We start from the raw sequence: 26,494 nt of genomic DNA on the forward strand, positions 1-26,494 counted from the left end.
CATGACAACAAGGAACAAAGTCACAATTGCAAATGAAGACAAAGCCTATGGAAGAACTGTCCAAAGCAAAAGGCACACCGTGCCCTTGCAACAGATCTTTCTTTAATGAAGATGTGCAGATATCAGACCACTTGAATATCTCTAAACATGTGAAAGATTATTATACAACTATAAACTATACTAGAACTTTCAGTGTTAACTTCTTTACACAGAGAATCTGCATGTGCTAGATAACAGGATTTGAACATCCAGTACTCTTGGCAATTACACTGCTCACTATAAATTAACTAACCAACATTTTATTTCAGATGCTATTTTCATAAGCTTGATTAATCTCTCATGGCATACTAACATTACCCAGTTCCTCAGCGTTTCTGTAAACCACGACAAGTTACTAAAGTAATGCCACCCTATGAGACAAATTCAAGCAGCTTATCTTCCCCTAACAAAAATAACCTTCTGCACGGTTGCTAAAGATCAGCAGTTATTTAGTCTTGGTTACATAATAAACATAGTGACAAAAATTATTCAGGTACCTAAAAAAGGACATTGTGACTATGGATTTGTCTTTAGTGATCTATCTACAAGAGGTCCGGTCTAATGTAAAACATAATGTAATAATGTTAGTGTAACATGCTGAAACATGTTTCCATAAAATGTATTACACTATAACCTTTACACTAATGCTTAAAGCTTTAAAAAATTATAGAAACCTCTCAAAAATACCAATAACTCAAAAAAATTAAGAATAATTCAAATATATATCAAAGGTTTCCACAAAACTGAAGTTCACTAATTTATCATAGTGTTAAATCATTAACATCTATTACACTGAATCCAGATTTCTAAAAATCATTTACCAATATTAATTTATTTAAATAGTTAAATTTTTAAAGTTTTATTTTCTGTTATTGTTAAAGTAACTCTTATAGGGAAAAACAATAACATATACCAAAGTTCTTGGTAAATTATGATGTTCCTACAAACTTACTATCATTAATGACTGGTTATGTTATTCCACTTATTGAATACTCAGCAATTCCTGAAGAGGCTACAGAATATTTTGTATGCTGTTTTAAAGTAAACTGTTGACATAAAATCATATCAGAAACTGAAATTTAGGGCGCATGTTTTTATAAAGAAAACTAAAACCATCTACATAACAGAAGTCAGAATTCAGAAACTTCTGAAAGATCAAAGAGCTAGTTTAGTTTAGTTCTCAAATTTGGTATGTTTAATTATATTAGGAATTTAATTTCAGAATATTTAGGGCAACAGATACTAGACAGAAAAGATACCAGCAGAAAAGAAGCATCTATCTAAATATACCAAATCTAAACCAGACGCTATGGCCCAAGTCTATCATCCCAACAACTTGAAAGAATGTGATAAGAGGATCAGCAAGGGCTGGGGATGTGGCTCAAGCGGTAGCGCGCTCGCCTGGCATGCGTGCGGCCCAGGTTCGATCCTCAGCACCACATAAAAACAAAGATGTTGTGTCCGCTGAAAACTAAAAAATAATAAATATTAAAAATTTAAAAAAAAAAAAAGAGGATCAGCAACTCAGCAGGACCCTCAGAAACTTACCAAGACCCTGTCTCAAAATAAAACATAAAAAGAACTGAAAATGTAGCTCAGCAATGAAGCATCCCTGGGAATAATCCCCAATACTAAATAAATAACTAATTATCAAATTTGGGGAGGACAATAATTATAGGATCAATAGTGTTCAGAATTCACTGTAGATAGTAAAAAAAAGATGGAATTAATTCTTTATACTTGTAACTTATAAAAAATGTTCAATTGACTTAATTTTAAAATATATGTACACTTGAACTAGCATACTGTTGCAAAATCTAAACACAAAGAGCAAGGATTTTATGAAAGACACCATAAAGAGACTGGGGTTGTGACTTAGCAACTTGCCTAGCAAGGTCAATCCTCAGCACCATTTAAAAATAAGTAAATAAAATAAAGGTACTGTGTCCAACTACAACTAAAAAAAAAAAAGAATTCTTTAAAGACACCATAAACACAAGTTCAACAGTAAAACAAATGAGTTCTAAGGCATAACTTTTGTCTTTAATTAAAAAATAAGATCTTACGCAGTTTCCATTTCTAAATATTTCAAATTAATGCATCTTCGACTTATTCACAGCAAAGTACCATTCTGCAAATTCAAATAAGAACTTAGTTTATAAATAATAAGATCTGTCCTGTCCTGATCAGAAGCAAATCAGTGTTTAAAAACAGATATTTAAAATAAACATGGGAACAATCACTCACAGAGGAACATGAGAAGCAGGAAAGACAAGAAGAACAACACTAAAAGAAACATCCATCAAGAAAAAGACCTGGAAAAGAAACCAAAACTTAGAATTAAAGGTCAAATGAGGTTTGGTGATACAGGGGAGGGAAGAATGGAGGAGATGAACTAACTAGACAATCCAATAAATACCAAGACAAAAATAATAAAACAAATAAGAAAATAATTTGGATGCAGAAATAATATAAAAGATTGAAAATTCATGGATAATATTAATGAATTTATGAAGACCTAGAAACTAATAAAGCAAATTAAAATAAGTCTCAGTTTTGTGTTCATGTCATTAACTACATGGTCGGTAAGAAATTGATTTTAAAGGTTATGCTATAGTTAATAACAGTTAACAGAAAAGTATCTATCAAGAATATATATATAAATATCCACACATAAAATGTCATTAAATACACTGTCTTCATATGAATAAAATGATTCAAATCATCTATCACTGAAATTAAAGAAAATATTAAAGATTAAACCTCTGTTCTCAAAATAAGAAAGGAAATACATAAAACTAAACTGAGTGGGAGCCAGAACTTAAAAGTGATAAAACATGTTTAACAATGGTATTAATTTTGTTAAAATTTAATGGATTAAAGTCATGCCGAGCAGGTAAATAGAAATTTAAAAATCTATTGTAGTATGTTTGAGAAAATAATAAGCTAAACAAAAATTAAAATCTACTTTTGTGTAATTCTGAGAGTCATATATATAATTACAGCATTAATGCACAAAACTACAATTAAAAGAATATATAATCAGGGCTGGGGCTGTAGCTCAGTTGCAGAGCACTTGCCTAGCATGCATGAGGCACTGGATTCAATCCTCAGTACCACATAAAAATAAACAAATATAATAAAGGCATTCTGTCCATCTACAATGCAAAAAAAAATTTTAAAGAATATATAATCATACTGAAATTTCATGTTGTTAAGAAAATATCATCGTATTTCCAAACTAGTTTCTATTTTTCCTTTTTTTTGGCTCTTCAGTATCTACCAATGGACCACCTATGTTCACTTTTTTTAAACTGCTGTTGGAATTATACATAACAGTGGGATTCTTTATGCCATATTCATACATGGATATATATTGTCTCCTATTCTTACAATAATTAATATTAAAACACCTTGAGACAGGTGATGTCAAGTTTGTAAATGAAGAATTGTGCCATGACTTCTAGATTACTCCTGACTTATGCCAATAATAACTTTGCCTACACTTTCAAACTAAGTCTCAATTTTGTCATTAACTACATGGTCATTAGGAAATTGATTTTTAAAGGTTATGCTACAGATATTATTAAAGATTATACAAAAGATCTTACTAAAATTCCTAAGATGTTTTGGGTAGACCAAAAATTACTCTTCAATGAAATGCAAAGCTAAATGAATGGAATTTGACTGTACAGGCTTATACCAAAAATATCATACAGTATACATTGGATTCTTAATAAATGCCAGTAAGATATATAAATTGAAAAACCTTATAAAAATTATTTTCAGCTTACATGTGTTAAAATTGACACCTGTTAATATATTCTGTTGGTAAAATTTATTTTTCTTGACGTATATTAACATCTAAATGCTGATTATGCTGATTAAAAATAGTAAGGTTAAATTGGATTCTAACACCTCTTACCCCAAAGAAGGGATCAGTGCAATAAGATCAATACCCACCCACTCCAAATACTAGGCAACTTTTTAAAAGTGTTATATGTACTATTGGGTACAAAAAGTCTACAATATACACTTAATGCAAAAAATGTCTGAAATAACTACAAATAATTCCATGCTACAATCAAACAGCACTAAGGATAATATTAAAGAAGGTACACCAGTACACACTTAAACCTCAAAACAACTCCCTAAGTAAGTTAAACCACTTTTCAGATTAAAAAAAGCCAACGTCTAACATGCTGCAACAAATCATAACAGAAAATTCTCTCTTATGTTTACCTCATATCAAGACACAGCCCAAATCTATAAACAGCATTCCTCCCCCCACAAAAAAATCTGCTGCTGGGAAAATCACTAGGGGAAAATTACTATTCAAGAGATGCCACATATGAAGATGTGAAATAAATAAATAAATAAATTTTTGAAAAGAAATGTTTTATGAGAACAGAGGGAAAAATATGTCTATGCAATTTAGTGATAGCTTCTTAGAAAAATCTATGAAAATGAAGACACAATTTTTAAACTGCATAAAATTACTAATATTAATACTGAAATATTAGGGTATCAGGTAGAAATTAATAAAGCTATCATCCAAAAGCTTAAGAGAGATAATGGGATTATACAGTATTTAATTTTTACCTTTTATTTAAATATATATACATATATGTATATATACACACATTCAAGTGAAACCAAATGTTTTATTGTGTTTTAGGGGTACACATACATCTCAGACTGAAATAAGATAAAGCCACTCTGTTCCCTGAAATATTAAGATAACTAAGTTTTAAAAATTATTTCAAGTATAATATTCTTAAGCAGTTATACCAGTCTAAATGTAGAGTATAGGAAATCCTGTATAATAAATATTAATATCCTACTTATAATTTTCTGTATATTAAATACTAAATACTTCATATACTTTCTAGGTCAAAATAAGTAATTTAAATCTAAGCAAATTACCTTTCTACAACTGAGCCCTAACAAGTGGACTGAAAAGGCTTATCTAGCTAAATTATAGCTAGTAACCTAGTAAAGTTGTAACTATCACTTCATATGAAAACTTCTTTGCAGCTATTTTCTCTTAAAAGCTACAGGCACTACAACTTACATATACAGCTGTGGCAAAAATATCCCAATCTCCAGAAAGAAAAGGAATTCTCTTAATATGTAAATAAAAATAGTCTTCACAACTTTGAATGAAAACAATTAACTTTGAATAAGGAATCCTAAATATACCAATGAAGCTGTAGCCAACATTTACTTGTAAGTTAAATTTAGATTACAGAGACAATCATAAATTCATAATAAAACTCATCATTTGCCGAGTCCTCTTTGTACTAAGCATTTTACACAGCTTCTCTTTTAATCCTTAACAAAACTATAATGTAAATTACATTATCTTTATTATAAAATAATAACACAATGATTGGCAAGATCTGGATTCAAAGCCAGGTCTGACTTTAAAGCTTATGTTTGTAGTGCTTCCAACTGATATTTTTGTCTTTAATAAATTGACACTGCCTTTACTTGAATTAGGAATTTGAAACTGAAAGGCCAAGAGGGTGGCATGAATAAATGAAGGAGGATAGATAAAGGAGTGGTGAGGCCTCTAATAATCTAGAAAAAAACACCTTATGAAGAAAGCAGCCACTAACCAGGTGTGTTGGCTCATGCCTGTAATCCCAAAGGCTCAGGAGGCTGAGGCAGGAAGATCATGAGTTCAGTTCAAAGCCAGNGGTTTGTGGGTTCAAAGCCAGCCTCAGCAAAGGCGAGGCACTAAGCAACTCAGTGACACACTGTCTTTAAATAAAATACAAAATAGGGCTGGGGATGTGACTCAGTGGTTGAGTGCTCCTGGGTTCAATCCCTAGTACCCCAACCCCCACCCCTCAAAAAAAGAAGACAACCTGGTTGAGAGATTAAGATTCTCTAAATCCCCCCTAAAATGTTAAGGTGATGGTGACACTAATACACCTCTAACAGATACTAGAAATCTAAATTTACTATCAAGAGAATGGTTTCCCATAAAACACTTATGGTAAGAACTACTAAATCTGATCTACATAATAAGAGCTAATATGTCTTTCAGTCTTTAAGATTTCAGGGTACAAAATGCTTTCTCAAAAATGAAGATAATAAGGTGATTAAGAGTCAATGAGTGTACAACCAGAGACATCAAAAATTGTGCTTCATATGTGAAATATGAATTGAAATGCATTCTGCTATCATATATAACAAATTAGAATTTAAAAAAAAAAAAGTTAGGCTTAGGTTGTGGCTCAGCGGTAAAGCGCTCACCTAGCACATGTGAGGCTCTGGGTTCGATCCTGAACACCACATAAAAAAAAATTAATAAAAAATAGGTATTGTGTCCAACTACAACAAAAAAATTAAATAGTTTAAAAAAGAGTTAATGAAACTGAACAAGAAAGGAAGAACAAATAAGGGTTAGAATTTGTAACCTTTGTACCTGAACAAACTATGGAGGTTAAAATGAAGTGATTCTTAATGCAATTGCCAAATTTCTGTAAACAAGAGTCAACTCCAACAGAACTAGAATTAGGCTCCTTGCTACTATCAAGTAAGAAAAATAGTATCTTCACCTATTTATTTTAATAATAAAAAGCAATGTCAACTAACATTTTCTTAGTCTAAGATGGCTTTTCCACAAAAGGAATCCATGAAAACTAATATGTATTTTCTCCTAAGAAAGCTTTCTATTTTCAACCCATAATTCTAGGATAGTTTTATTTAACCTGATTCCTTGTAAAACTCTTTTCAAAAATGTTCCCCAAAAAGTGGAAGGAAAAGGGCAAACTCTGGTAGCAAATATTAACTTTGGAAAGAAGTTTTCTTTTGTTTTTAAAAGAAGCATACATTTATATTCCAACTTAGATATTCAGACATTAAAAACAATGAGGCAGGAGGGTCCCAAGTTCAAGACTAGCCTCAGCAACTTAGCAAGGTCCTGAGCAACTTAGTGAGACTCTGTCTCAAAAAATAAAAGGGCTGCTATGTGGCTCAACTGTTAAGAAACCCTGGATTCAATCCCAGATACAAAAGAAAGAGAAAGACAGAGAGAGACAGACAGACAGACACACTGTACTACAAAATTTGGCTAGGCTACTATTTTCTTAAACATTACAAAATCCAAGTAACACTTTTGGGGGGAATGCTCCCAGCTCAGAAAAGCTTTCTAACAACTCAACAATTTCATGACTTGTGCCTCTGAAACCTTTACTATAAGACACATTTTATGTCCTGTCAAAAAAAGTCAATTAGAAGCTGGGCATAGTAGCACACACCTGTAGTCCCACCTACCCAGGAGAATCATGAACCTAACAGTTCAAGACCAGTCTGGGCAACACAGGTGAGACAACCCCTGTCTTCCTTCTCAAAAGAAAAAAAGTGAACCATATATATTCAATATACAAATTTATAATCTTAAAGATGGCTCGGCTTCAATTTCAATAAAGTATTGTTTGTATATTAACAAAACCCTGCCTGGGCCTTGTTACGTCCTTAACAAATTTCAATAAGTTATGATTCTTATGAAATAGGATTACCAAAACACATAAACTCTCTAACAACTTCAGGGAAAAAAAACACATTTGTATTAAAATTGCCAACTTGTTGATTTAGTCTTTCATCTACTAGAACACTGATGTTTAACTTAAAAGATATGTAGATTAATCCTGGACTCATTCTTATTTCTATTAACTAAGCACAACAAAACTGAAAAATAATGGTAGCAAAAACAAATTAATATCTTAGAAAGGAAGTCACAATGTGAGAAACAAAGCCTTTTATCACATTTTACAACTTTGTATGTGTGGCTGGATATTACAAGAGACAAACTTTCTTAACCAGAGAATTAGGAAGAAAGTAGGCAAACTTGCAAACTCACAAATAGAGTAATAATTTCAAAACAGAAAAAAAAAAGGAGGAAAATTATATTAGAAGCCTAAGCTTGGGGTACAACTAAATAATAATTTTTAAAAAAGTAATAGCAATTATCTTCAAAGCTTTCAAGTTCAAACTTGCTTGTATTCTTTCAATAACTGCTATACAAATCAGGATAAAAACAGCACAGAAATTCAAAATGGGTGATGAAATAATAAAATTACTAGCAATTTGATCATTTTTCGTCTTGCTACTGAATTCCTAAAAAAACACCTTTTTCTGACTCTTTTAAAAATCATATAGCATAAATTTCCTTAAATTCACCTCTTTTAAGAATATTTAGAACAAAGTCTCTGATAAGGAGGCGAAAAACTATCATTCTCACACCATTCAGTTAAGAATATATTCTTGGGCAGGGGGTTAAAAACTTTTTAAAACAATATATTCTTAGGCAGGCACGGTGGCACATGTCTGTAATCCCAGTTGCTCGAGAAGTTGAGACAGGAGGATTGCAAATTCAAAACTAGCTTCAGCAACAGCAAGGAGCTAAGCAACTCAGTGACACCTCGTCTCTAAATAAAAAGTACAAATTAGGGCTCGGGATGTGGCTCAGTGACCAAGTGCCCCTGATTTCAATTCCTGGTACCACCCCTCCAAATAAAAGACTTATATTCTTAGATTTTAGAAAATACTGCTCTGTACAAAAGCACCACTATAAAAACTATCTTTGCATAGAAGCTCAAATAATCAAACTCATTCCAAGGCATTTCAGAGCAATGGGAAAGGAAGAAGTAAAACAATGACAATAACAAAAATAACTTTGATGCCTACCCACAAACGCAACTTCATTCAGTTCCTCAAAGGTATAATATCATCACTTAAGGTTGAATCAGTAAGCAAGTTCTATCCCCAAGAAAACATCAGTAACTACATAACTTAAGAATTTAAATTAAATTTTACAAGCCATGAATTATATTTTAAAATCAGGAGAAACCAGGCAAATCTCAAAAGATGGATGTATCTAATTTCTTATCACTTTCCCCCTCCTTCACTTAACTGTACACACTGGCCTTGTTGGCTGTTGCTCCATAGGGCCTCAGTCCTGACCACTGCCTTGCCTTATAGGAAATGTTCTTGTGCCAGGTCTCTTTTTCGCTGTCATCTCCTCAGAAAGGCCTCTCTGACTAATGTCTTTAAAGAAGCCCCATTTGTCTTAAAGCTACATGCCCAGCCTCTAAAACAAGGTGTGATGTAAGTGCTAATGAGTATAGAAACAATTTCAGTAATATAAAAACAAGTCTGATAATCTAAAAACAAATATTTATAACAAAATATCTCATACCCAGTCCCACCTTGAAGTTTTAAAAAAGAAATAAAAATTTTAACTTTCCGATGAGATTCTCAATATTGCCTGCTTCTAGAAATAACTAAGTTAAAGCATGGCCAATTTTGAATATAAAAATGTATCTTAATTCATAGCAAATATATTATGATTCCATGCTACATGGAGTCTGTAAAGATCTAATGACACAAGAAAAGACGAAAGTAACTTTGGTATTTGTTTCTAATATAGGCACACAGGTATTTTAAAGCATAAAAGGCACAATGCTCCAGACTCTGGAGCCATGAGTATGCAAAATAATTAGTGTGCAAAATAAAGTAAAGGATTCAGGCTCTACAGGACCAAGTTACATCATGGTTTAAATAAAAATTAAAAGTCTTAAATTTTACTTGGTCAGAACATTTAGAAATAATAATTTCTACACCGCATCATTCCAGTTGCAAGTTAGTCCAAACAGTTTTCATTTACACATACTCAAAACCAGTTTGGGAAAAAGAAACAAAACACCCATCAATCAAATAATAAACCACAAGATCCACCAGCACAATTGGTTATTAGATAAATGTTTCAAGTACAAAATATTAAATGAGGACCAAAATTTTCCTCAACATCTGCTACTTACATAAAATACCTGGATCTCACATAAAATATTATCTATAATGAAAATGACTTACCGTTACAGACTTAAGTGTCATGCCGTGGTAGGTACCCATAGTGTCAATTTTAAAGCCTTCCGTTTCTACAAAGAAAAGCAGTTTATTGTTAAGACTTTAGATATTATATGATAGATTAAAAAAAACTAAAGCAAGAATTTCCATTATATCTCAAAGTTCAACAGTACAACAAAGTCTTCAATTTACTATATATAAAGGTTCATTATAATCTTGTAAACATAAAAACGTTAAGACACTGGTCTCAAAAATATAATCAATACACACTAACAAGTATAGTGCACAGAAGTTCATTAAGACTCTGAGATTATGTTCAAAAATAAGACTGAATAAAATACTTTATAACCCCCAAATTATTTGCTAATACTCAAATGATAATACCCTTGAAAGCATCTAATATTGAGAAATCCCCAAGTCAAAAAAACAGTTGTGCACCAAAGTGACGAATAATATATTTTGTAGGAAACAATCTTGTAAATAATGATAAGAGTTTATGGATATCATCCCAATACACCTTTTTGTGAAGGGGACTATAATAAATATTTTACATACTGCAGGCCATAAAGTCTCTGTTACAATTACTGAATTCTGCAGTTGTAGTGGGGAAGAAAAAAAGAGAAATGATATTATGTGTACAAACAGAGCAGCTGGTTTGGCCTATAAAGTGTCAGATTTTGTCTGAAGGCTGCTTTATATTAATCCATTCCATAAGAAAAAAACTGCAATGAACAAAACAATGAAATACTATCTTTCTATGACATGTACTCATGGTATGCATTTATTCAGTGTATGAAGTCAGCACACAAAATTCACTGCATTGAGACATCACCATCCTTTAAAGGAACTTAAGGGAGATTTCAGATTATGCAGAAAATAGTAAAGTGAAAGTTCCAGTGCTTCTACCTCAAAGTTTCATAAATCAAATCAAGATGAATAAAGATCTCAAGAGGAACTGATGTTAGTCTCACCTCACAGCATTTTTTATGTTTTTATTTTTCTATTATTATTGTTTTGTTTTGGTACTGTCTGGTATTGTATTGTTTTGTTTTGGTATTGTTTTGTTTTAGTACTGAGCTACATAACCAGCCCTTTTTATTTTTTATCACTAACATCTTGCCAATATAGAAACGGCTCACTATTATATTAGCCCGAATATCCTTGGGCCACCACAAAATAGAGGTCACACTATTGCTCCACGTCTATGCTTCTGAAGTTCTAAATGTATGTATTTAAAATTTAGCCAGGCACAGTGGCACACACTTGTAATCCCAGTTGCTTGGGAGACTGAGGCAGAAGGATGGCAAGTTCAAAGCCAGTCTCAACAAACCCAAGGCGCTAAGCAACTCAGTGAGATCTTGGGTCTAAATAAAATACAAAAATGGACTGGGATGTGGCTCAGTGGTCGAGTGCCTCTGAGTTCAATCCCCGGTACCCCATCTCACCCCCCAAAATTTTTTTTTAAATAGAATATGGAAAACATGATTTGATGTCTAGAATCTCTATTCTAAAATAAATAGTTTTTTACATACCAGACCCTATTCTAAAGACCTTATTAACTGGTTAATGTCCAACATAACTCTAATAAGAGCTAGGTACTATTACTATTAGTGTTGTAATTACAGACAAGTGGAAACTAAGATGGGATGCACTTGAAGTAACATTAAAATTTCAACAGAAATTAACAGACACGAGCATATCTGGATCCAGAATCCAAACTACTAACAAGGAGTTTACCAATTTTCTGTAAAGGGCCAAAAGCTTTGCAGGCTACATAAGGTCTGTAACAACTCAACTGTGCTGTTGCAGAGTTAAAGCAGTCACAAATTAAACATGAATTAAATGTGGCTGTATTCTAAAAAAAACAAAATACTTTTACAAAAAACAGTAAGGGCTCGGGTGGTGGCTCAGTGGTAGAGCGCCTGCCTAGCATGTGTGAGGCACTGGGTTCCATCTCAACACCACATGTAAATAAATAAAAATAAAAGTCCATTGACTTTTAAAAAAAAAACTACAACCAAATTTGGCCTGTAAAGTTACTTTGCAAACACTTACTCTTAAACATGAGACTCCTTAATATACTAACTCTCAAGGTCAGCACAACAATAAAGGGAGCAACTTGCCTTCTTTTCCTTTGAATCTTTCTTGGTCATATCTGTTGTAGGCAGCTGGGATAGGCTGTTTAGTACGCAATGTAGGATCCTGTAGAAAGATAAATTATGAGTTACAAGTTAATATTTTAAAATACTGGTTAATAGTCATAATTAAAAACAAAATAGAAATATTTATATTCTAAGCTATTTGTCTTAAAATAGCCAGTAAGGCTGGGGTTTTAGCTCAGTATTAGAGTGCCTCCCTAGCATGGGTGAGGCACTAAGTTCGATTCCCAGCACCACATATAAATAAATAAATAAAAGGTCCGTTAACTACTAAAAAAAAAAAAAAAAGTAGCCAGTAAGACAAAAAGTAGTGAGGAGACCACTTGATGACCATTAATCATTTTTGAGACACTATCTATGAGTAAAAACTTAATATCACTACCAAGAATTACCAATCCAAAACTGCATAATTTAATTTGAAAATACTTTATCCAAAACTCAGTCTATAATGAAAGGGCCACATGGCAGATGATTAGGGAAAATACAGTCACCAACCTATCATAGATAGAAAAGATGTCAAAATAAGTCCCAACTCAAGAGTAATAGAGATTTATATTTTAAACAATGCTCAATTGTCCCACATAACAATAAGTAGGCCAGATACAGTTTACCTAAAATAATTACTCAGAGGGTTTCTCCTACTTAACCCATTCATACCAGATATGGCAAGGTATATTTCCTCAGTCTTAATGACACCAGAGTTCCTGCTGAAGTAACTTTTCATGCTGAAAAGAGTCTTCACATCATTAAGGTACACCAAAGCAGCCTTACAATCTTAATTTAAAACTTTAAGATGTCTTCAAAACTACAACACTGAAATTTTTGTTATAAAAATGGCACTTTCATTAAAACTACTATATAAGGTGCAAAACATTCTTACCACAGGTGCTGCATTTGGAGCTGGTCGCTGTTCAGGCGCACGCCCTTCCTCCCTGGCTTTGACAGACTGAAGAATTGCAAAAATATTCTTGGAAAATTCTAAAATATAAATGGATTCTGATTAAGTCCACTTAAAATTAAATATACGAAGGCAGTAAATTTACTTAATAAGCAATTATGATTAAATTTTCCTCCTATCAGTTCTTCCCTACTTTACCATATTAAGATACAATTATCATTGCTATGGTTTAGACGTGGTTTGCCTCACCAGTGATTCATGTGCTGGAGACTTACTTGTTCCTTGGTGTGGTGATAATGAGGTGATGAAACCTCTAAAAGGTGAGGCCTAACAGAAGGTAATCAGGTCACTGGGGCATTGCTCTTGGAAGGGATTAAAGCTTTTCTTTAATAATTCTTCATAATGGGTTGTTACTCAGCAAGGATAGGCATTCACTTGTCCCCTTCTGCATGAAGTCAATTCCTTTTCCATTTCTCTGCCATACTGTGATCTAGCTAAAGGGGCTTCACCAAAGGCTGAACAGATGAGGCTGCTCATCCTTGGACTTTCAAACTCTAAAACTGTGGCCTAAAAGAATCTTCCATTTTTTTTTCTTCATTTCACACCCACACCCCTGCCCTGTGCTGAAACCTTGCACATGCTCACTAATCCTCTACCACTTTGCTATAATATGCCTAGTTCTTAACTTCTTTTCTTTATAGAGTACCCAGTCGCAGGCATTACATTACAGTAATAGAAAACACAATGAGACAATTAAGCAAAAAAGTATCAACCAACTGCTACTAGAAAATTCATCCAGAGACCAATTATTATAAACGCAGCATTATTCATTTCATTTTTTCATTTACTTAAATAGCAATTTTTATCTACAACTTTATTCATATTCTGTATCTAATGAAATGCATAACCAGCAAACAAGCTAAAATAAAAATATAACATTTGCTGTCAAAAGTGGTACCCTAATTTTGACAGAAATCAATAATATCCTCCTGTAAGTAAAATAAACTCTAATATTAATTTCAGATTGTTATGGATTATATTAGATGTTGAAAGTTCTCAGATACTGTTAGACGTCAATGTGAACACTGAAAAAAAAATCAGAAAAGTTGGGAAGTATTTACTAATAAATTTAAAATAAATTTTTGTATGAATAATCTTAGCGACATTAGACACAACTAGTTGAGTACTGCTTCCTTTATGAAATATTCTTCCTTGGCCTTTGAGACACTATTCTTTCTTGTTTCTTTTCCCTCCCTGATTCTAACAGTTCCCATAAGCTTTTCTTTCTGCTTATCAATCACTCAGAAGTTTAAGGAATATTTAACACTCTACTATAAGTCAAAAACCTTGATTAATACTCAAAAGCAATGACAAGATCAGCAAAGTCACGGTGCCTGCCCTCATGAACCTCCAATTTCTCTACTACAGAAAATTAAGCATTTGTTTCCTTGTTTTAGAACACTTTTCCAACCTTATCACTTCAAATACTCACTAGTTTATTTATTTATTTATTTGCTGGTGGATCTTTATTTTCTTTATTTATATGCAGTGCTGAGAATCGAACCAAGTACTCCATACATGCTAGGCAAGCGCTCTAACACTGAGCCACAACCCCAGCCCTACTCAGTAGTTTTTAAACTTTAAGTATCATTCTCTCCGCTGTCCTCTTGATTAAGTTAGCTGCCCTTACTGGATGTCTACCCTATCATGAGCATGTCTTAATTACTGCTCTATTTATTTAACTTTTTGTCTTCTGCCAAAAAATATAACCTCTGATATCTAGGACAAATACATCTCCAGATAGTGCCTAGCATTTGCTTGGTTTGTATATATTAAATAAATACTACACAAATAAAAATATATAAAAAATGAGATGTGCCTTTTAAACATAACTACTACCATCGTATTAGGTACAAAAATATGCAGTTTTGTAATTCTTTATAATAGCAAAACAGGTCTCAGAACTCCTTTGCACTCCTAGAAATTACTAAGGACCCTAAAGACCCTAGTTTGTATGAGTTATAAAATTTATCATATTGAAAAACTGAAACTGACAAATTTATACACACACACACACATATTTTAGTGGTAGTTGGGCACAACACCATTTATTTATTTATTTATTTACTTACTTACTTACTTACTTATTTATATGTGGTGCTGAGATGGAACCCAGTGCCTGGCACGTGCTAGGCGAGCACTCTACTACTGAGCCACAACCACAGCCCAACTAATTTTTAATATATAACCAATTTTAAAAATAAGAAAAACATGATTACATGTAAACTTAAATGACAATTTTATTAAAAAATTATTTTCCAAAGTGTACAAAACAGTAGCAACAAGAAGGACACTGTTTTAAATTTTTCCAAGTGTCTTTAATATCTGGCTTAATAGAAGATAGCTATATTCTAATATCTGCTTCAACAATCTTTGCTGTGCTATCTGGCTTGATCAAAGAATATTGAGAAAATGTAGCTTCACACAGTTAGAAAAGAGAGGGATATAATTGTTTTTCAGATAACTGTGGATATTCTTTGGTATCATACTAAAACAAAACCATATGGTCAGTCGTTGATCTGTATATGGAAGCCTCAACTATAAATTTATTTTATTACTACTTTAAACTTCAGTGGTTTATTTTGTACTTTATGTGGATTGTTTTTAAATCCATGTTCTAGTCATCTGGAAAAATATCAATCACTGTTATGTATATTTTCCAAATGTTAACAAGTTGCATTATACAGTATCAACAAATTATATTTATTATTATATTTGCATTTTATTTGTTAATATAACTCATAAAAAACTCATCAAAGAGTCTAAGAATTACAAAACTGCTAAGGTCATAGAAGCAAGAAAAATTTCTCAAAAAATTTAATTTTCTCATGAAAGCTCATATTTTATCACTGGCAACAAATATCGTCACTTGCTTTCCTTAAAGGAACAGACTTCTTTCCTTCTTTTTGAAAAAAAAATGTCTGCCAAATACCCAAGTCTAAATAAGTTATTCAAATAAAAAATGGTTTTCTGTGAAAATGTAGCTGATTTAACTGACAATTCAAGTAGCACAGTGCTATTAAGGTGTACCGTATTTTGATATCCAGAACTGCAATATACATTTCAGTTTTATTACATAAAATACTAAAAGAGATTTACTAAATGGTCAAGGTTTAACAGAATTAATTTTTTTAATTTTTAATTTTTTTTTTTTTTTTTTTAGTTTTAGTTTTAGGTGAACACAGTATCTTTATTTTTATGTGGTGCTAAGGATCAAACCCAGTGCCTCACACATGCTAGGCGAACATTGAGCCACAACCCCATCCCCTAAAAGAATGAATTTTAAAACCTCATCAAGAACATCATCATGGGGCTGGGACTGTGGCTCACTGGGAGAACACTTACCTCACATGCGTGACGTGAGGCACTGGGTTCAATTCTCAGCATCGCATATAAATAAATGAATAAAATAAAGGTCCATCAATAACTAAAAAAATGTAAAAAAAAAAAAAAAAGAACATGATCAGGATGAAGAATACAATGCTTACTAATAAAGTTTGATGCCACTGCCTTGTTTCAAGCCAGGGTACCAGCAGTTTTACCAGCTATTGCTTTTACACCAGACTGAAGGCCAATAGTAAGAAATGCAAATACAACCTTAGTATTATTATGAAAATAAAAACATGAAAATCCAATCTTGCCAGGCACAGTGGCACACACCCGTAGTCCCACTGGCTCAGGATGCTGAGACAGGAACATACAAGTTTAAAGCCAGCCTCAGCTACAAAGAGGTGCTAATAAGCAACTAAGTGAGACTCTGTCTCTAAATAAAGAACAAAGTAGGACTGGGGATGTGGCTCAGTGGTTGAGTGCCCTTGGGTTCAATCCAAGTACCAAAAAAAAAAAGAAAAAGAAAATCATATCTCACTACTTTAAAAATAATAAAATACTGAAAAACTCTTAATTCTAAAAGAATCCATTGAAATGTTATTATTACCTATTTGTTGTTTGGTAGAATTACAAGTAATTATCATCACCTGCCTTATACTGCTATGGTTTGTGTTCTGCAAAATTTATATGGTGGAAACTTAATCCTCAGTGCAATAGTGTTAAGACCTTTCATACTGATCAAGCAGGAATTGAGTGGATTACACACTATGGGAGTGACTTTCAGATAAAAGGATGAGTTCAATCCCCTTCTATCTTTCTGTCCCTCACTCTTTCTCACCCATGTGTTACCTTCTACCATGTTACGTAGTAAGAAGACCATACTATATGTGGTCCCTTGATCTTAAACTTCCCAGCATTAAGAACCATGAGCCACATACATTTCTGTTCATTATAATTTATTCAGTCTATAGTATGTATTCTGCTTTCAGCAGCACAAAATAGAATAAGGCATATACTAATTTGCAGAAGCTTAAAAACATGTTTTAATGGCACAGTAAAATCAGTTTACTTTATTTGGGGTGCTTGTAATGATTTAATTATATAAAAAGATGTGTTCGTATTTCTCATGAAAGTTTTCACCTATCCTTTTTTTACTGTCTTTTCCCCCTAAAACTCAGAAAATAAGACCTTAATAATCAGCAGCAGTGATGTTCTAAAATTTATAGGACTCTAAGTACTTAACAGTATTTTTCACAGCTTAACAGATAAAAACAGTATACAAACTGATTATCAGTCCAAATATGGTTTTATATTTAAGAAGATTAAATCAAAGAGGTACAGTTATTAAACAATTCTTAATTATTAACTTACTTTTAAAAAGACACAATGGTACCCACAAACTGTACTAAATTAGAACACAGTTTTGAAATTGTGGTACAATCCTGCCATCTAGAGCTCAAAGAAAATTATTCACCTCAGTTATTTGAAAATTTAATTTTTGTTTTAAAAGCAAGGAGAGGCATATCACCTGTTTTATTTCCTTACTATAAATTTAAGATTTTCAATAATTAAAACAATAAGTCACAGTATTATTCAAGTATTAGCCATATTAGGCCACGAAAATAAATATAATATTGTTTTATTATAAATAACAAAAATGGAAAATGGGAGTTTACTCATATGCTCGAATTTATCTACAATTCTAAGCTCTAGAGAATGACTGTTAAAAGTACTTTTTGAAGTAAGTCAAAATACAAAAGAAACTGAAATAACTGTCTTCATATACAGTTTTTTCAAGTAGCTATATTCCTATTTAGATAGCACAGTAAATTTAAAGCTAAAATTTCAACGTTCTACAATCAAAATCATTCTGCCTCAAACAATGTTAAAGTCAGTTTCATCAATAATCCCACACAATTCTTCAAATGTTCCTATCAGACCATCACTACTACCAACTTTGCATCAGTGGAGAACTAAGAGAGAACGTATTGTAATCCCAGTAACTCAGGAGGCTAAGGAAGATCACATGTTGGAGACCAACCTCAACAATTTAGCAAGAACCTAACCAAATTAGTGAGATTCTATATCAAAATAAAAAACAAAAGTAGTGCAGGCATGGTGGCAAACACCTGTAATCTCAACAGCTTGGGAGGCTGAGACAGGAGGACCAAGAATTCAAAACCAGCCTCAGCAAAAGTAAGGTGCTAAGCAACTCAGTGAGACCGTCTCTAAATAAAATATAAAATAGGGCTGGGGATGTGGCTCAGTGGTCAAGTGCCCCTGAGTTCAATTCCTGGTACCCAAAAATAAATTAATTAATAAAAGTAGCTAGGAGGTGTAGCTCAGTGATTAAGTGGTCCTAGAAAAAAGAGAGAGAGAGAGAGAGAAAGAAACTGGGGCAAGGGGAATTGGGACATGAGGACTGGATGACATAGATGAAAATATGTAAATAAAACAGAATTAATGAATCCATTTTTTGAGAGATCTATTAAGATACCAGACCATCCAGAATCAAATATCTATATTCCAAAATTTTAAATGTACATCTTTTTTGATCAAAATTTGTTTTTAAGAATCCTTAAGTTGTATGGACATAAATGAAAAAAGACACATGTACAAAGATTTTTTTTTTTTTAATGTGTTATCTCTAACACTGAAAAGAAAGGGAAGGAAAAAGAGAATGAGGAAAAATGGAGGAAAACAGAAGAGGAAAGTAGTCAGGGAAGAAAAAGAAAGGGGGAGCAGAGAAAGGGAGAAAATAAAACCAACCCCACATGCTGAAACAAAACAAAAATATCTCCGCTAATAAGGAGGTTAATAATAAAAAAAATTCCTATATCCCTAAAATAGAATCTAATGTTTAAAATATACTCAATTAATATTTAGTGATTTCTGTAAGTTTTCTACTTTATAAGAATAAAATTAATGATGGTATCAGTTCTCTGATGATCAGAGAGCTCGCCATTCAATATTCTCTAATTATGAAGTTCAGGCAAAAATCTGATTCAAAAGAAAACTGGGACACTCCATATTTTAAAAAGATGTGTAAAGGGGCATGTATCTTAATTCAGACAGCTTCTCTGGTGACCAATAATAGAATGGTAAATATGGCCATCTGGCAATTTACATTACTCCTGATCTTTCAAAGAAATAAAACATGAAATTTCCTAATATAAAATTTTAACCAATTCTACAACTAATCACAACATTAAACATACACACTCATTTTACAAGTGGGTGAAATATTTTCATTACCTTTCCTGTACTCTGTAATATAGTTGTTCGTGTCCTCCACACTCTCTCTCTGCTGACTATATCTCGAGTCACATCCACCTCAGCGTCCACAAAACTCCTCTGTTTAAGGGCAGTTATGTCATCATCTAGATCAGTCTTGATAGTAGATCTTTTCTTAGCCATAATTTTAGCTTTGATTGCAGCAATTTTTTCCACTGACATAGCTTCAGACAAAGACCTAAAAGCAATTTATTTTTTTAATTCTGATAGCAAAGTTTCCTTGAACATATCATATATTGTTATATTTATAAATTTCTGGTAAAATTGTTTTAAGTGGCACTTCTCATCTCAAACTGACATAGTTGATATTCTGTAATCATATAAGATTTTTATAGATAAGGGTACACACACAGACAATATCTATTGAACAAATTCATACTTTCATAGGAAAGATCAACTCAACAAAATTCCTCAGAAATTTTTCATCTCTCCCTCAAAAGACCTGAATTCATTAATATGGGTGCTTTTTTTCATATTTTATGAAATTTTACTAGCTACTCTAGCTCTATATCTACGGAAATTACACACAGATACACACACTCATGCCACCTGTAAGGGGGCCAAAAATTCAACCTGTAAAAAGTGCAGGAGCTTGGATTTTCCTTAAAATTTATTTCAAGGTTACAAATCTACATGCCATCGTACACATCATATTTTATAGATGAAGGAGGTTTTTAAATACCACAAAAAACACACAATCATTTTAATCTCTGGAAAATGATACCATATTTTGAACTTTCTTAATATTCCCTTTACTTGATTTTCAAATAGGTAAAAGAGAAAAGAAAGACCATGCTTTCAGAAACTATTAAAAAAAAAAAAACTCTAATACTGAAAGTAGGGACTTCATAAGATGAGAATCTTAAGCACAGTGTTTTTGTAATATAAAATGACAAAGAGAAAAAGTGGTTGAGTACCTTAATAACTGTAGACAAAAATATTACTTTAGTCACAAGATGAAAATCTTGAAATACGTTTACATAAGATCTGGAAAAAGGATGGAAATTCCTGCAGGTTTAAATACAGTAGTATTATATAATATACTAATTTTATTTAGAATAGGTATGCAGGTACTTTATAACAGATGCAATACACATCAGGTATTTGACTCATTTTGTATAACATCACACAATGTTCCGCTAAAACCTAGAGCATACCAAAGTATCTTTAAGCAAATTCAAATACTTTTCAAAACTACTTAATCAAGCCTGCCTTAAACTTTCAATTATTAGACTTTCACTTCTAGCCAAGATGAAGTAAAAGAAACAGGATTAATCCCTCCAACTTGAAAAGTTTTCATGTCAAAATACATGAAACAATGGATGACTACACACTAGCTACCAAGCCATAAAGGATAGTGATTCCCTGACAAATGACCAAAAAACAAGGTAATTCCGACAGCTGCCTATACTTACTGCCTTGAAAATATCCAAGACTTTGGAATTCATAGGCTAGAGCTTCTGAGAAAAAAGAACTGAAGAAGATCCCCTTGAGTATTCCCAACAAAGTACGGATTAGCATGTAAGTATGAGGAAACCATCTCAACCTGAGCAAAATAACCACTCCAGAGGTTTAGAGGGAATAATGCATGCCCAGTGCTCACAAGGAGTTCTCCTCAACCAAAGTGAAAAGTTCATGTTCACTGGTCATTAGGAAGAGAACTCGGTCTCAGTGGCAAATGCTCTTGCCTGGCATGTGCAAGGATCCTGGGTTGGATCCCCAGTACAGAAAGGGAAAAAAAAAAAGTAAGCGTACTCAGAACATTCTTGCCACAGCAGTGGGTAGAAATAATTACCATAGGAATAATTACCATAACTGACCATTGTTCAAATAACAATATTAAAACTAAAAATCCACAGTAACAAACTGTTTCTAGGTGATTTAACTGTGCAACAATTCAAAGTTAAAGTAGATTTGGAGAAATAAAAAAAATACCTAGTACTCAACAAGGTAAAATGCACAATGTCTGGTTTCCAGCCAAAGATTTCAGGGCAAATAAGGAAAATAAGCAACAAAATGAAGAGGAATACTAATCAATAATTAGTAGAACCATATTCCATGCATTCAACAAGTTGTAGAGACATAGAATTTAAAAAAGCAAAACAAACTTTTAGAGATGAAAGTTCTAAACAGAGAGATATTAAAAACAATACATAAAGGCTGGTGTTGTGGCTTTAAAGTTTAAAGTTAATAGGTCATGATTCAGGTAGTCAAGTTGCATAGTCTAGTACTTAGTGATTGAAATTAAAATGTAAAAGCTTAATCATGATTGGCAAAGGTTACAGGAACATATTTTAAACAATGTGTTCAATATCTTATGAAGTTAATATATGTCAGAAAAGATTGCAGCTCTTGAAAATTATGTAAATGAAAGAAGTTTTGGGCTCTGATGTATTTTAACTACATGAATAAATACCTTTATAAAGGTATAAAAATAAAGGCCCCTCTATGGGCATCAGATCCTTCTGAAGGCTGCTTGTAATTTGCAACCTGTCATCCTGCCCCCTCTTCTTTTGCAGAGGCCACTTATCCTTCAGTACCCAATGCCATTCATACTTCAGGACCCATGGATTCCTGTTAGGGCTGGATCCTGGCAATAATAATTAAATTTTTCTTCATTTAAAAAAAAAAAGAGGGGCTGGAGATGTGGCTCAAGCGGTAGCGCGCTCGCCTGGCATGCGTGCGGCCGGGTTCGATCCTCAGCACCACATACAATAAAATGTTGTGTTCACTTATAACTAAAAAATAAATTAATTAAATTTTAAAAATGCGTAAGATTACAGGAAAAAAAATCACTGAACTTGAATATACATAAAAAATTATCCAAAGTACAATTTTGAAAAAAATTTAAGAGAAAAATAGAAATAAAGAATCAAAAACAAAGGGAAGAAAAGAAACCAAGTGACCTCTCAGATGACATCAAATGGAATTTAAGCAACTCAACTCCAAAAAGAGGAAATCAGAAAAAAATTCAAAGAAACAAGGCTCCGAAATTTTTCAAATTTAATAAAAATTAACCCAAATATTTTCCCAAGAGACTGCAAGCACAAGAAACACAAAGTTCTCCCAAAACTATGCCATAATTAAATAGCTCAAAATCAGCAAGAGAAATTTTAAAGTAGCCAGAAGAAATAATGTATATTTCATAAAAAGAAAAAAAAAATTTTTAAATGAGAACACACAAGTGAGAAGGGAAGCATATTCCCCCAGTCTAGCCTACAGATGAAACTAGAGTCTTGGCTAACACCTTAACTGCACTTTGTGAGGCTGAAGCACAGAAGTCACCCAAGTCATGCCAAAATTCCTGATCCAGAGCTACTTGTGCATTTTTTAAAAAAGAGATGTTGTTGTTTATGGCCAGAATGTAGACTTTCGCAAAATTAATTTACCCATTTTAACAACAGCAAAAAAAAAAAAAAAAAAAAAAACCCTATGATCATTTCAATATGATCAGAAAAAGCATTTAGCAATGTCCAACATTTGATTTCTGATGGGAAAATATCTCTCAACAAGCTAAAAATAGAAAAAATTTCCTCAGGGCTAGGGCTGTGGCTCAGTGGTACAGCGCTTGCCTAGCATGTGTGAGGCACTGGGTTTGATTCTCAGCATCAGATACAAATAAATAAAATAAAATAAAGGCCATCAACAACTAAAAAAAAAAAAAAAAATTCCTCAATCTCACAAAGAGAATATAAAAAATTCACAGGGCAAGGTGGCACACATCTGTTAATTCCAGCATCTCGGGAGGCTGAGGCAGGACAATTAAGAGTTCAAAGCCAGCCTCAGAAACTTAGCAAGGCCCTAAGCAATTTAGCAAAGCTCTGTCTCAAAAAGGGCCGTGGACATGGCTCAGTGGATAAACACCCTTGGGTTCAATCCCTTGCATCAAAAACAGTCATATCCAGAATATGTAACAAACTTTCAAAACTCTATTAAGAAATCATACAACCTATTAAAAAAAAGGGGGAAAAGTTGAAGACCTTTCACCAAAGAAAAGAAGTTAAATTAAGACTATGAAAAGATGCTTCTTACAATAGCATTAATCATGAGAAAAATGCAGAATTAACCACAACAAAATACCCACTACACCTATTAGATTGCTAAAACTATACAGCCTAACTATACAAAGAGTTGGCATGAATGTGGAAAAACTCTTACACACTGCTGACTTAAAAGTAAAATGATACAACCACTTTGAAAAATGGTTTAGCAGTTTCTTAAAAAGTTAAGTTGGGGGCGGGGGTTGTGCCTAAGTGATAAAGCACTTGCCTAGCATGTGTGAGGCATTGGGCTTAATCCTCAGCACTACATTTTAAAAATTAATTAATTAATTAATTAATTTAATTATTTTTTAAAAGTTAAGTCCATACTACCATATGATCCCATCATTCCTCTCTTAGGTACTTACCCAAGAGAAATGGAAGTGTACGTTTATGCAAAACCTTGAGCACAAATGCTCACAGCAACTTTAGTTGTAATAATCAAAAAACATCTAGATGCAGTGGCACATACCTGTAACCCCAGCAACTTGGGAGGCTGAGACAAGCGGATCATGAGTTCAAATCCAGCCTCAGCAAAAAGCAAGGCACCTCAGTGAGACCCTGTCTCTACATTTAAAAAATAACTGAATGTGGCTCAGAGTTCGAGTGCCCCTGAGTTCAATCCCTGGTACCAAAAAAAAAAAAAGACCAATAGTGAAAAGTCTATCAACAGGTGACTGGTAAGCAAACTGTGGTACTTACATACAATGGAAGAATACTCAAATAAAAAGGAATGAATTAATGATAGACCCACCAACAAAATTAATCTCAAAACAATTATGCTAAGTGAAACACACACACACACACACCAAAAAAAAACCCAAACTACTGCACAATTCCACTTACATATAATTCTAGAAAAAAACAAATCCATCCTTACTAACAGCAACTCACTGGTTGCCTAGGAAGAGGATGCAGGAACAGGTGTTATGGATTACAAAGGTACACAAGAAATTTAAGGGGGTGATGTTATGTTCATTTCTTATGAATGATAAGATGTTCCACAGGTGTAAACATACATGAAAACTTATCTTTAAATACACAAAATTAATTGTATGTCACCTACACACCACAATAAAACTTTTAACAATCTACACTGGGAATGGGGGTGTAGTTCTGTGGTATAGTGCTTGCCTAGCATGCACAAGGAACTGGGATCTACCTCAGCTCAGCATTATCACAAAAAGAAAAAAAATTCCTGCACTGAATTTTTAAGAATCATACTATGCCAAAGAAAACATTATGAAGGAATTCTAAATATATTAAAAATCAGATGTTAAGCGAAATAAGTCAAACTCAGAAAGCCAAAGATCATGTTTTCTCTCCTACATGAAAGAGAGGAAAAAGGAAAAGAAAGGGTATGCAAAAGAAAGGCAGGGTATGCAAATCTTGTGAAAAATCAGAGATTAGAATAGAGAAAAGGGACCAGGGATGGGAGGAGGGAAGGGGTCCAGGAAACTCTGGAGAGTGATATTAGCTATATTGTTATACTGCATCTAAATATGAATTTGTAACAACAAATGCCACATTATGTACAACTATAATGTACCATTTTTTTAAAAAAAATGGTAAAAAATAAATCAGGCATCTGCAAGTTAAGCTACAGGCCAAATCTGGGCACACCCATGCTTTTATGTGTCATCTTTGGCTGCTTTCCCTACCATAAAAAGAGTTAAGTAGTTGCAAAAGAAATAATATTACCTGCAAAGTCAAAATATTTAACACACTTGTTCTTCAGTATCCCAGGGGACTGTTTCTAGGACTCCCTAAAGATATCAAAATTCAAAGATGCTGAAGTTTCCTTTATAAAATTGTAGATTATTTGCATATAATCTACTCACATTGTCCCATGCACTTTAAATCATCTCTACACTACTTATACCCAACAGAATACAAATACTATGTTAAAAGTTGTTACACTGGCCTGGAGTAGTTGGAAGGCTAAGAGTAGAGGATTTCAAGTTTTGAGGCCAGCCTGGGCATCTGAGTGAGACCCTGTCTCAAAAACTAAAAAGGGCTGGGGATGTAGTTTAGTGGTAAAGCAGCCATCGGTTCAATCCCCAATACTGCAAATAAGTTGTTATACTATATTGTTTAGATATAAGGATGAAAGGGCTGGTGATATAGCTCAGTGGCTAGGCACCAGACTAGTCTATGAGAGGGCCTGGGTTCAATTCCAAGTACTGGGTGGGGGACAAAAAAGGACAAGAAAAAAAATCTGTACATGTTCAATACAGACACATTTTTTCCAAATATTTTTGATTCACAATTGGCTGAATCCACAGATGCAGAAATCACTATTAGAGAGCCAACATATATATACAGCACTTTCAGAAAGTTTGCTGATTTCTGCTACAAATCAAGAGATTATATTATAAAATAAGTGGCATATCAGGCACAGTGACACATGCCTATAATCCCAATGACTTGGAAGGCTGAGGCAGGAGGATTTCTAAGCTCAAAGCCAGCCTCAAGAACTTAGTGAGACCCTATCTCAAAAAATAAAAAGGGCCAAGCACGGTAGTGCATGCCTATAATCCCAGCAGCTCTAGAGGCTGAAGCAGGAGGATCAAGAGTTCAAAGCCATCCTCAGCAACGATAAGGTGCTAAGCAATTCAGTGAGACTCTGTCTCTAAATAAAATACAAAATAGGGCTGGGGATGTGGCTCAATGGTTGAGTTCCTGAGTTCAATCCTCGGTGACAAAAAATAAAATAAAATGGGCTGGGGACCTGGTTCAGTGGTCAAGTGCTTCTGAATCAATCCCTGATACCAAAAAATAATTTAAACAAAATA

The 26,494-nt window shown here is 33.2% G+C and overlaps 1 protein-coding gene across 1 annotated transcript in view; it reads right to left on the minus strand.

Annotated features, from left to right (window-relative positions):
* Positions 1–26,494, minus strand: part of Cdc73 (cell division cycle 73) — a 122,013-nt gene that overhangs the window by 79,628 nt on the left and 15,891 nt on the right. Inside the window, exons 7-11 of the mRNA XM_048810213.1 lie at positions 19,621–19,837; positions 16,578–16,632; positions 12,958–13,055; positions 12,042–12,120; positions 9,925–9,989 (exon numbers count right to left, since the gene is read on the minus strand). Of these exons, the coding sequence (XP_048666170.1) occupies positions 9,925–9,989; positions 12,042–12,120; positions 12,958–13,055; positions 16,578–16,632; positions 19,621–19,837 (514 nt within the window). The remainder of the gene's footprint in view (positions 1–9,924; positions 9,990–12,041; positions 12,121–12,957; positions 13,056–16,577; positions 16,633–19,620; positions 19,838–26,494) is intronic.

The sequence above is a fragment of the Marmota marmota genome, unplaced genomic scaffold (genome assembly GCF_001458135.2).
Source record: "Marmota marmota marmota unplaced genomic scaffold, marMar, whole genome shotgun sequence".
Taxonomy (NCBI): domain Eukaryota; kingdom Metazoa; phylum Chordata; class Mammalia; order Rodentia; family Sciuridae; genus Marmota; species Marmota marmota.